The following is a 13140-nucleotide window of genomic DNA, read 5'->3' as shown; positions in this document are numbered from 1 at the left end:
AACGACATCTGCATGACAAGGCGCGATTCGAAGCGGCAGCCGCGAATTATTTACGGTGGCAATGTCAGCAGGTGGCCACAGTTCACTTCCATATATGATAAAGGCATTTGTCATCGTCCGGCTTTCGCCTTCGATTATCGATACACCCTACCACGGTCAATAGATGCATCCTACAGATAGTCGAATATGTATTTATAGTGATGAATTCTGTTATCTGTATGTATGTATGTGTATATATATATATATATATATATGTATTCCGTTCGTGTTACTTCTATGCTTTCTTTCCTCTTTCCCAATTCCCGCTTTTCATCGTTCTTCCACTTCTTCCATTTCTCTTTTCTTTCACTCTTTTCCGCGATACCGGTCTCCGCGATGGCTGGAAATAGTTTTTCATTCAATGTCATTCTTCGTTATGAATCTTGTTTCAGCCCGGTATGATTCCTAGTTGTAGCTTCTGATTTCATTTTTGTTTTCTGGTATTGGCGATTTATTTCTTCGAGGAATTTTGCTTCGTTGCACTTTGTCGCGGTATTAGACTGACTCATACATTATTAGGACGACATTTTAAGTTGTGTATGAAGTCGTAAAGATTGAAATAAAATTGGATTAGTTGGAATGTTATAATCACTTAGTAATGTTTTAGAATTACGGAAGTTTTGTTAAGTAGCTTTGGATGAATCATAGAATTAATTTTTTAGAAGTGCTATTCTGTAATATACACGTTTTAATGTACTTCCGACAGTTTGTTTTTACTATAATAGATAGAGGAAAAATATTTCTTTAAAACATTAGTATTCTTTTTATGTCCACCAGCTTTGGCTTTATTTTATTCTCGTAAAAAAGTGCCAATTCATATTCAGTAAATAATTTTATTTCCTATTATTCCTATAAAAAATTTTAATGAATCTTCAATAAATAAATATTGAATAAATAAGGTAAACTCCACTTATTTTATCCATTACTTTCTCTATTCTCCCATTCCACTCAAATGATCAATAACTTATCATTAATAATTTGCCAATAATTTACCATTTCCCTCCATTATGATGTAGCAATCAACCATTGGTCTTCCATCATCCCTTAAAATTTCACCTTAAAATATCTACATTTTCTCCCACTGCCTTCAACCCTATTTCACGGCATCTTCTGCTCCTCCCCCGATCTAATCTCATCCCTCCGCGCGTCCATCTATCTCTATTATCCCGCATCCATCTCCTGCGCCTATTCTCTTCATTCCTAACCGGCCGTTGCTCGCCATGAAAACCGATAAAAGTTATTAGATCCTACGGTTAAGTAGTTCCTGGTGGCTTCAGTTTCCGGAAATGAAGTCTGAAACTACCAACCCCGGAATGGTTACACGCGTAAAGAGCACCAAGTAGGGTAGCGAGGACAAAAAGCATCTATCCGCTCCCGCTTCACTTTTCATCGGGCCATGGATAGAACGCAGAAACTCAGGCAACCTCTTTATTGAGATACGCGATCGATTCTGCTGCTTTCATCGGTTGTATAAGAGGCTAGCTGTGGATTTTGTCTACTGAATGTCTGATTCCCACTTGTCCCTTTAACGGGAAAACAATTTACTCAACAATAATTGTGAATACAGTATTGAAATGAAAATGTTATTGTATTTCGAATATTGTAAAATTGACACTTCAAAAAGATTCTATACATATATAAGGTGTTTCATTTAATTTGAACGGCTTAAATAACACAAAAGATTTTCTTGAGATCATCACTTCTGCCTTTAAATAAAATTATTTGAATTTGAATATCTTTATCAACATAAAAATTCCTTTAAAATTCTTCAAGAATTCTAAAAGAATTTGAAATTCTTCTTTCTTTTGTTATTGATTAGTACTTTCAAGCTATATTTATATCAGTATTTGGAAATTCGTAGAATTTGCTATGTGTCATATTGTGTATCAATTCTGATGTATTACATTTGTTATCTTCGTCGCACACTATGTATATGATCACATAACTTATCATTGACTATCAGAAAAGAATAATTTATTACAATTCGGCCAATGAGATCTGCATTACAATAAACACCACAGATCATGAATAATTTTTGACTTCATCGTGTTCATTTTTCTTAAAAAGTATCCAATTTTTGAAAAAAATGTAAATGTCAGTATATTATATTTTCTTTTTCAAAATTATGAAATTTTTCTGAGGCATATAACAATGCACTTGTCGATCAGTAATATAAATGAAAATAATCAAATTATATTAATTCATTCATTCGTTCGACCATCGATCAACCATCGAAGACCATCTTCTCTATAACATTTCCTTTTCTAAACTGTTCATTCTGAAGCTCTACCAACCTCTGAACCACAACAACGATTCTCATAAAATAAAGACCCATGCAACTTGTAAATAAAACACGAACGATATGAATCACAGTCTGTATGACAGAAATCCCTGACTTTTAAAATACTCCATCGAGACCAATCACAGGTTTTGCGTGGCATGAGCAAACGTATCAAAGTGGCTCACCGCGATATCGAGCCCGATCAAAGCAATCGACGATCTGCGATTTTTGAGATGATCACCGACTGGAAATAGAGGATCGCCTGTAAACCTGGAATCGACTGTTCCCTGTCCGATTGTTAATCATTTTTCGAGAGGGCCTCGACGCGAACCAAGCACGTTTCTACCTTTTTTTGTAGATGTTGAGCCATGCTTCATGGCGGGTTCGCTCCCCTGGATTCCCATCGTATCGAATGCTGGTGGAAATCGATGCAGATATCCGGGAAAGATATGTGTGTTCCTATTCTCTGTTGCGGACTTATTGGACGAGGGTAATCGTGGATTTATGTGGGCCGTTTAATGAAATTTGTGCTTTTTGCCCGAACTGTTCCAAGGCTGGATTTCAATGGGGCCACCGAATATATTTCTTTGTTTTCACTGGTGATCGCTGTGGAATTTTTGCTTGAGACGATTTGACGGAAGTTGTTGCTTTTGAGGGATATATTTTGGTTATCTTGCATTGGAACTGTAGTATATTTGTTAAAATACAACTTCGGAAGATAAGATTTCTTCTGTGTAATTATATTAATCGAAAATAAGAAAGTCAGTTTCTAATTTCATACGATTCGTAAGTTCAACGTACCTATCAGGCCATTAAACTCGTACAATATATAAAGTGAGTATCGATATGATCAACCAACTTCTATTTTAATACTTTCGAAGTAATTCTAAATTTATAAATTCTTTGTACTACCATTATATACATAGGAAATATCGATTTATTTCCAGATTGAGAGCAACTATATTCAGGCCAATATTCTTCTATTCCTGTTACTACATGGTGAAGCGTTAATTAAAGAAAATACTTGGTGAATAAACGAGGTAATAATAAACAGTCACGTTAACCTATTTATGTGAAACGAAGGAAAATCACATTTTTCGTTTTTCGAGTATTGTTGAGGTTAAACTAGGCGAACAAACGTGGCGATATTTACGTTAACGTTTCCGTATTATAATTCTCGAAATAACTGACGTTGTAAAAACGAATAAAAAGCAGCCACTTCTCGCGTGCCTGGTGATAAATCATTCTTTATGGCAGCACTTTGCAAGAATATTTCTTGTAGAAACATCCGTGCTTCTGCACGTAAACTTTTAACACGTCCCCGCTTACACACGTTCTCTAGCAAAATGAAATGGTTTGTTTTAGAGTGCGATATACAACGTAGAATTTGCCATATAACATGGGAAAATCATAAACAATTTCAATTCACGTTTGTAAATTCTTTAATGCTCAACAATACTGAAATACTGTTGAAAGCATAATATAAGTAATCTTTTTTTTTTTTATCAAAAGTTTCATATAAAATAGAATTCAATCTAGAATATATTTTTTACATTATATGTGAAAGTTAATTTTTCTATTTCTTTAATTTATAAAGTCTCCTCGATTTTTCTTTTTCTCGTCGAATTAGGGACAACAATCGAATTTCCTTAAAGGACACAGGTGCGATCGTAAAAAGCAGCTCGAGGAACGAATGCAAGATAAACGATTCGAAGGAAGGTTGTTTAAGAATAGCAACTGGCAGAAATAAATAATGCAGAATGAAATGCCGAAAGGCGAGGAATATCTTCGCAACGAAACACTAACAAAGCTCCAGTGGACAGCTGTACCCATGGCCTCGTGATATTAAATGCTACGAGGAAAGGATAGATCAAGAAGCAAGCGAAAGGGGTAGCTGAGAAATGAGATTCCATAACAATCTTTTCACGGGCTTGATAGCACGATTAGTTAACTAAGTGCATTTCTTTTTAATTAAAAATTCAACATTTGTAAATTTCTTCGAAATTAAAAGTTTTCACATTTCTTTAAAATCCAGAAAACGAATCATACGGACATAATTAGACTATCAATGTTTATGAATCTATGACAAATTTAAAGATGCAGAAAAGTACGAGATATCTACAATACACAAAGATATATACCACGTCAAAGATATACTATTTTGCAATATTAATTAACATTCATAATATGATGCACATGAATAGATTTTTATTTACCTCCGATTTCTTCAATTCTGTCCATAGAAATATAGATTTGCATACAAATTTGCAGTGTAATTATAATCGTCGAGCGATCGACGAAAGTAGAAAGAAAAATATATCAACGCGAACATACGCGCGTATAAATTGTTCGGCGATATAATTGTGCAACGTGACGATTCAATCAGCGCAGCAGCTATCCAGTCGTGTTAGCGCGTCTATGAATCGCAACGAGAGACGAAATTCTCGCGTTTAAATGGCAAATGCAACCTTTGTTCGATATCTCGTTCGTTTTTCATTTTTCGTCAAATTTCCGGTGTATGCAATAAAGAGCATTCAGTTCAACTGTTTCATTAATTCGCGCGGCAAAGTCGTGTTTTACTGTTGTTCATTAATGAAACGCGTTTGTTGCAGTAGACATGTTCGCGATATTAATATTCGTGATGATGAAATGTTTACAATCAACTACCATAAATATTATAATATTATAATACAAAAAATAGGAAGATGCGATTCTAGTTGGACTTGTCGGAAAAAAGGTTGATAAATTCTGTTCGAAATGATAAATCTGCCTCAAGGACGAACTGCCAAGCAGAAGAGTAATAAATCTGCCAAACATACAGAAACGATAAATCAGGATTTACATTTACATTTGGATATGGATACATTTACACTTACTTAGTACATTGCAAAAATGTTAGATTAGATTAATAAATCAATAGCGCGAATAATACAATGCACCAATGAAAATAAACTTCTCAAAGAGGAAAAATAATTTTCTGAATAGAATTATCAATGAAAAAGCTGCTGAACAAAATTGACACATTCTATAGAAAAATTATCTAGATGTTAGAATGGTTTACAGATTAATAACGTAAAAAAAACTAGAAATTTTATATAATAAATTATTCCTGCCTCCGCGTATATTTTATCAAATAATGAACTTTCCGTTGCAAGTCATATAACTCTCCGTTATTAATACACGCCACAAAAATTTCGGTTCTGAGTTGAAACAAAGCTCATAATTTACCAAAGAAAACGTTTCAAAGAATTCATATAAATTTCTCCATTTTCCGAATCACGAATATTCATTTAATATTAGTAATTTCGCGTTTCATCATTTAAAATTAATCACGCAGAAACTTCATTATCAATTTTCCAAAAAATTTCATCTGGTGTTAAAAAGCAACTAACAGTTACCGCGGACCGAAAGTGAAATCGTGTGACGTCAGCCCGGAAACCAAAGGCACAAATACAATAAGAAGGTGATTTACCCAGATGATCCTGTTCCCTCTGAACCTTGCCTGGTTCGACGATCAGCAGACACCAGATGGACACCAGGGACACCGACGAAAGCAATTTTCCCAATATTCCCATTTCTCTTCTTCCGAGCTTCCGTTTTGAAGCGATGAAAACACGGACCTCGCAGGTACACACGCGCGCGCGCACACGAAAATGTCAAATCAGCCAAGAAGACACTGACTTTCGTCTTGGCCGGGTTAATATTTTCTCCATTCGTTTTCTTTTCTTTTCTTTTATTTTTCTGCACCCGTCAAATCGTCGCGTCGTCCCTCTTCTCTTCCTCGGGAATTCTGCAGCACCGTTCTGAGTCGCAAGATTGAACCAGAGTCCATTCACAGAACAACGCACACTGCAAAAGAAAGAATGACTTTTGTCACGAGACGTGGTTTAAGATAATAGAAAAATCTAAATTATGAGTGGAGATCTTTGAAAATTTATGAATTATTACCTTCTAAGTACATATTGATATTAGAATATTGTATTTAAATATTAATATTTTTGTTTCGATATCTAAATATCGAATACATAGATATTGAAATATCAATATTATATAATATAGTAATATAATAAGTATTATGTCATTTTATAAGAAATGTAATCAATTAGTAATGCAGTTTTTCACATTCTTTATAATTGTGCACTATTTTTCGACCAAATCTTCGATCTTCTTTACATAAAATGTCTACAGTAGCGGTTGCTATAGCTTTAAATTGAATTTAAAGCTAAATGTAAACTATAGGTTGAATTAAATTTAAAACTATAGAAAATTGTGCATTATTTGTAAAAATATAGATCTTTTTATCAGGAATTTTGTAAAGTTTGTTATCATTACCAATATAATCAATGACAGTTTTGAAAATTCTATGAATTGTTATGAACTCGAAGTATTGAGTACTCATCAATCAATATATACATATACGTAAGTTGTTCCAAAATAAATAAATTCGATTTTCAATGGTCTTAGACAATTTTTATGAAATGAATCGTATTACTAAGCACAGCAGAGGATTTTCACGGATCAAAATTCACAAGATTTCCATGAACAGCAATATGCAGGTTTGTCTCTCAGAATAGATTTTTATTCCACGTCGAAGAAATTTAGATTTAACCTGTATCCCTGCCCGAGCGCGTACACAACAAATACTGCAGGTAGAATCGGAAACCATGAAAAAATAATATATGAAATGAAATACATCGTGAAAGGTTTAGATCCCAAAGCTTCTAAATACATGAAAAATATTCGACTAGCTTCGAAACGTTTTTTTTTTTGCAATCCCAATATTGCGAAACATATAATTCCGTGTTGTTTCAACGTTGATTTACCACGTATGCACGAGACATATTGAAATGTTTATTTGTACACGAGAATATTTCCTCCTGTATTTTCTGATTTTTATAAAAATATATGCCATTGAGATAAATGGACCTGCTAAATATATACCGTACGATAATATAGAATAATTCGCCGTGGAAATACAGGAGAAGTATATTAATACATTTTTCTCTAATTTGCACTAAACATTTATTTTCATTAATTAACGAATCATTCGACATTAAGCTAATGTTAAAGATTAACGAAAAAGTGAGTTACAAATGGATATGGGAATACGCTGCTCGATAATGCGTAGCTATTTTATCAAATTTTCCACACCTCGTAAATGCACATTGTCCTTACTTCGTGCGTTTTTCAGTCCATGATTACAATGTAAACGGAAGAAAACCATTTGAGAGTAACGAAGAATAACGCGAACGCGTTAAAATCTTTTAGTTTCGTACGCCTGCATCCGGCACCCACGATAATCACGTTTAATGCGTTCTTGTTTTTCGGCTCTTCCGAATATTTGGAGTAACGAAAGATTTAATGGGCTAACTTTGGTAATAGGATTACGAGACGAGATGACTATGCGTTGTTCGAATCCGTAATTTGATTCTGTGTAAATTTTCGTCATGCGTTCAGTGATGCTCTACTGGAATCCTCAATTTGCACATTATTGATCTTTCTCGGTGTTTTAGCGTACGTAGGGATTGTAGATAATATGTAAGCTTTAGTAATCTTTCTATAATTACAGGAAAGAGATAGGGAGGAGTATCGTAATTTCTATTTATAACGAAATTCTTAATAGAGAAATTAAGTGAAAACCAAGTAAAGTTTTCTTTCAAATGTATATCAAATCTTCAATTTTCAATTACTCAAGTTTCCAATCCCTAAATTCCAATTTTCGACTTTCAATATCGGATTTCAAGCTTTTAAATGAATTATTCAATATTTAATTAATAATTTTAATTGAATCAATATTGTGAAGCCATTTGCTGCTATTTTAACTCCGGGATACCTTTTCAAACTACAAAGTATAGTAATTAATGTTTATAAAATCCAAGTAAGGGGAGAAGAAAATCAAAGTTAAATTATTGTTGACAATAATTATATTGCGCGTTTTCCTTGGTGCGATTGAGAAGACATTAGTGTACGATGTCGATACAGTTGAAAATGATGCCGGTACAGCCGATGTTGGTTTCACGTCGAGGTACAGATTGTCTCGTTGATTACGTTCCGCGAAAATTTCACACGTCCATTTTCATTGCTCGAGCGCCACGAATATCCGGAATTTCGAGCGAAATAATAGAAACGTCGATAGAAGGAAACTGCTCTAGTGGTTTCCACTAAAATCTTCTACGAGACGTTCCCTTTTATTCCTGGAATTTTCGCAAATAATTCGAACTAATAAATGAATAATAAATGTTACCATGCAAGTTTGTCACTTTTTAACATTATCAATATCGTAATGTTTAAAAAAAGAAATGGAAAATATTCCTAACCCACAATTGGATCATAAGCGGTCAATAAGGATTTAGGTTAAATTATTTTTGCGGTATCTTTTTATAATTCGTATTCTTTTATTTTTATATGATAAAACACATTTGCTTCTATCGACGCACACATTGCGGTTCTTTTATTTAAGTAGTGCAGTTGACACACTTGTTGCATTCTACTTTCTGCTCATTTAGACAAAGTGATTTAGAAAGACAGACAAAGCAGTGGACATTGTGTCGAAATGAACATTATTACTGTAGTATCGTGGACGAAAGGCCTAAGAAATATCGGGCGAACTATAAACAATGTCGCCAGAAAGTCGAAGCACCGACAGGCCCAACAATGTATCGTCGGTCTTTCGGTCGAATAGGTTACGCAAAAAAAGGCCTACGTGACTTTGACTACGAGCGGTTGCGGAGCACGTGCGTGGTGCGCTAAGAAAAAGACAAAGGAACGATGAGTCAGTCGAAAAACAGAGTGTGATTAGAAAAGCAGAGTGCGAGCCGAGGAGCCGAGTGCGAGTTGAGCGGAGACAGAGGTTGCGAGTGGCGTTGCCGAGAGAGTGTGGTTTGCGCTGTTTTCTGTGCGTTTGGCGTGAATAGTTCAGGTTGAACAACAATCGTCTTTTTCTGTCTGATTAACATCTCTATTGTCCACTCTTTGTAAACACATTATATCACGATATTACATTTTTTGGGGGCTCAGCTGGGATTGGACAAGACAGAAAACGAAACGGTTTAACAGAGCTATTCGAGCTAGTTGTGAATTTACCGGTACGCGGTGCGGTAAAAGACGATATCGTTGACTGTTTAAGTTCGTGTAGTGTAAAAAATGGCAAACATCGGGGACGAGCGATTGTCGGGTGAAGAGGGTTCGACGCTGGAGGAGCTGAGGAGTAAGCTCGCGCGAATGAACCTCCCTATATCGGGTGCGAGGTCAGTGCTGATTGCAAGACTGAATCGGGCGTGTAGGGCTGGACAATCGTATCGTAAGGGATCGACGGGCGGTGAAGAGCTAACCGGTCAACGAGATCTAGGAAACGTACAGAGAGCTGAGCGTGATTGTAACGAAGATGAAGATGTTGAGAAAATGAATACGAAGGAGTTGAAGGAGCGCCTCGCTAGTTTGGGTTTAAAAACGACGGGAAGAAAAGTAGAATTACGCGCACGGCTACAAGCGGCCATGGATGGTAACGACATATCGTCGGAAGAAGAAAGCGACGACGAAAGTGAGGATGAAGAGGACAAGAAAAACGCAAGGGGATACAAGAAAGATACGCGAAGGGTGCATCAGGACCGTGCCGAATGTTGTCGAAGGGCATGCGTTGGTTCGACACTGAGTTTTAGAGACGTCGAAGATGCACTAGAGTCGTTTAGTGGCAACAGAGGTGAAAATGTCGAACGATGGTTCGAGTCGTTCGAGGAAGTCGCTGATACGTGCATGTGGTCGGACGGGCAGAAGGCAGTCTACGCCAGGAAGCTGCTGAAGGGATCAGCGAAAATATTCGCGAGCTTCGAGTGTCATGCCAGAACTTGGCATGAGTTGAAGAGGGGGCTAGTGAAAGAATTTTCGAGGAAAGTCAACAGTGGGCAAGTTCATCAGAAACTTGAAGAAACGAAAATGGAGAGTGATGAAGCATGTTTGGCTTACATGTACCGTATGCTCGAAATAGCCAGCCATGTGGACATGGAGGAGGAAGCAAAGGTGGAATACATAGTGGATGGAATAATAGACGACGAGAACAATAAGGCTATATTATACGGCGCGACGTCAATCAAAGAGTTGAGGAAGAGGTTAGTGATGTACGAAGAGCAGAAGAGTCGCAGAACAAAGTCGATTGTGAAGCCGGCTAAAACCCAGAAGAACGGGAAGCCCAGTCAATCTGTAGACGCAATGAAGAAAAGAAGATGCTTCATTTGCGGTAGTGAGGATCATCTAAGGGTTAAGTGTCCGGAGAGGGGAGAAGATGTTAGGTGTTCCGAGTGCAGCGGATTTGGACATATTGCAGCGAGGTGTACGGCACGACCGAAGGAGACTTGCGTAGTGTCAAGATCCGAAAAAGGGAAGTATGTGAAAGAAGTGGCGATAGATGATTGTAGGTTTGTGGCACTAGTGGATACAGGTAGTGACTTTACGTTCATACGAGCGGATGAGTATGCGAGGTTAGGATCACCACCTCTGGGAAACTGCAAACTTAGGTTTGATGGTTTTGGTTCCGCTGGCAATAGTACCTGGGGCGAGTTTACAAGGGTAATGACGGTCGACGGGTACGACTTTACTGTCACCCTGCATGTTGTCTCGAATAAGGTAATGACAAGACACAGTCTACTCTTAGGTACCGATTTTTTAGACCAGGTAGAGTTGCGAGTCAAACGGGGCGAGGTGACATTTTTGCGACTCGACGACCAGACCGACGGTCACGAGGACGCGCCGGATGTACTGAGGGTAAACGCGATAGAACAATCCGACGAGATCGACTTGTCGCATGTACGAGAACCTCATTACCGTGAAGCCATTCGGGATATTATTAAAGGGTATAGGCCGGAGAAGAAGAGAGACGTCGGGATAACCGCGAAAATAGTTCTGAAAAGCGACAAACCGGTAGCGCGAAGACCGCGAAGACTGGCGCCGTCGGAAAGAAAGGAAGAAGATGATCTGAGGGAAGTGTGGACAAACGAGGGTGTCATCAAATCGTCAGACTCGGAGTATGCGAGTCCGATAGGTGTAGTTAGAAAGAAAGATTTGTGTGTGCGTGTGGCTAGATGGGCCTTGTTACTAGGCGAGTTTAAGTATCAGGTGTGTCATCGGCCGGAGAAAAGTATGCAGCATGTAGATGCTCCGAGTAGGAACCCCCTGCCGAGCACTATGTATGTAACGGAGAGTGAAGACGGGCTGATTGCACGGTTGAGAAGGGCACAGAACAAGGACATTGAAGTCCGTAGGATTTTGGACGCCGCAACGTGCAGTCAGGCCGATGGGCAGGTAGTAAGAAACAATATTTTGTATAAGGAGTGTAAGGACGATGTGCTAATAGTAGTATCGAAGGCGATGCGGGCTCAAGTAGTCAGGCAAGCGCACGAGCGTGGGCATTTCGAGGTTACCAAAACAGAAGCTATGGTCAAGAAGGACTTCTGGTTCAAGGGGTTACGCGAAAAGGTCGAACACGTGGTATCCAACTGCCTTGACTGTAGCCTAACCGAACGAAACATAGGTAAGCTAGAAGGGAACCTGCGAAATTACAAGAAAAGAAGAAAGCGTGCGAAGCAGTACCGAAGGAAGGACCCGCACACACCTAGATTTCATGAAGCCCTGGGTCCTAAACGCCGAAAGTGACGCATCTGATGACAGCGAGATAGAAGGCAACATCTGAGGGCAGATGTTATTGCAGGATGGCCGAGTGTAGTATCGTGGACGAAAGGCCTAAGAAATATCGGGCGAACTATAAACAATGTCGCCAGAAAGTCGAAGCACCGACAGGCCCAACAATGTATCGTCGGTCTTTCGGTCGAATAGGTTACGCAAAAAAAGGCCTACGTGACTTTGACTACGAGCGGTTGCGGAGCACGTGCGTGGTGGGGCTAAGAAAAAGACAAAGGAACGATGAGTCAGTCGAAAAACAGAGTGTGATTAGAAAAGCAGAGTGCGAGCCGAGGAGCCGAGTGCGAGTTGAGCGGAGACAGAGGTTGCGAGTGGCGTTGCCGAGAGAGTCTGGTTTGCGCTGTTTTCTGTGCGTTTGGCGTGAATAGTTCGGGTTGAACAACAATCGTCTTTTTCTGTCTGATTAACATCTCTATTGTCCACTCTTTGTAAACACATTATATCACGATATTACATTACTTAAAATGATGTATTTGATACGCAATATTTTTAATCAATAATTTTCTCAAATTTGTATTCATACACAAAATGAAAAAATCTGCTATATTACCGAGCGTATTATTAAATTTCGCGTATAATCATTATGCACAAACTTCATCACAAATATGATGAACCTAAAAAGAAACCATCTAAAGTTCCAGCATCAGTCCCGTAAAACGAAGTACGGTTTCCTTGCCACGCTAGAAATATAAACGAAGTGTCATTAAACTGAAATGAGCTCTTATTAACTGATTCTATGAAGGAAGCTGTAACTCGCACTAAACCTCTCTCTTCGTTATTTTTCTTTCAGATAAAGTACAATTTCACACTTAGAAAAAGGAATATAAGGGACAACAAAGCGCTTTAAAAAAGACATAAAAGTAGGAGAAATTCTGGTTGCAGGTAGAACGTCGTGACATTAATTTCGACCGCGATTCAACGTTATAAAATCGGCCGCACGAACTATGGTGGACCAGGAAAAAAAGGGCGAAATAGAGAACGAGGCTTTCTTGTTCTTCATTGGAGCGGGAAAGTGAGCCCTACCCCGTGCTTTTAGAGAGCGAGTAATTCACTGCTTAGAGAACTCGTCCCTTGAGGCATTACTATGACGTATTCGCGGAGACGCGCTCTCCCTAATGAGATTAAAAGTT

The 13140-nt window shown here is 38.0% G+C and overlaps 2 protein-coding genes across 5 annotated transcripts in view; one reads left to right on the top strand and one right to left on the bottom strand.

Moving 5' to 3' along the window:
* LOC117238943 (protein eva-1) overlaps window positions 1–13140 on the bottom strand; it is a 336187-nt gene that overhangs the window by 198041 nt on the left and 125006 nt on the right. For all 4 annotated transcript variants that reach the window (XM_033504147.1, XM_033504148.1, XM_033504146.1 and 1 more), the window contains exon 2: window positions 5793–6169. In XM_033504147.1, the coding sequence (XP_033360038.1) occupies window positions 5793–5895 (103 nt within the window). In that variant the 5' untranslated portion in view covers window positions 5896–6169. The remainder of the gene's footprint in view (window positions 1–5792; window positions 6170–13140) is intronic.
* Window positions 9843–12067, top strand: LOC117238942. Its single transcript, XM_033504145.1, has 2 exons — window positions 9843–10081; window positions 10121–12067. The coding sequence occupies exons 1-2, from the start codon at window positions 10073–10075 to the stop codon at window positions 11963–11965; spliced, it is 1854 nt and encodes a 617-aa protein (XP_033360036.1). The 5' UTR covers window positions 9843–10072; the 3' UTR covers window positions 11966–12067.

The sequence above is a fragment of the Bombus vosnesenskii genome, unplaced genomic scaffold (assembly GCF_011952255.1).
Source record: "Bombus vosnesenskii isolate JDL3184/JDL3185 unplaced genomic scaffold, Bvos_JDL3184-5_v1.1 scf7180000013788, whole genome shotgun sequence".
In the NCBI taxonomy this organism is placed as follows: Eukaryota; Metazoa; Arthropoda; class Insecta; order Hymenoptera; family Apidae; genus Bombus; species Bombus vosnesenskii.
Note: the sequence above shows the minus strand (reverse complement) of the source record. Positions and strands in the feature narration are given on the sequence as shown.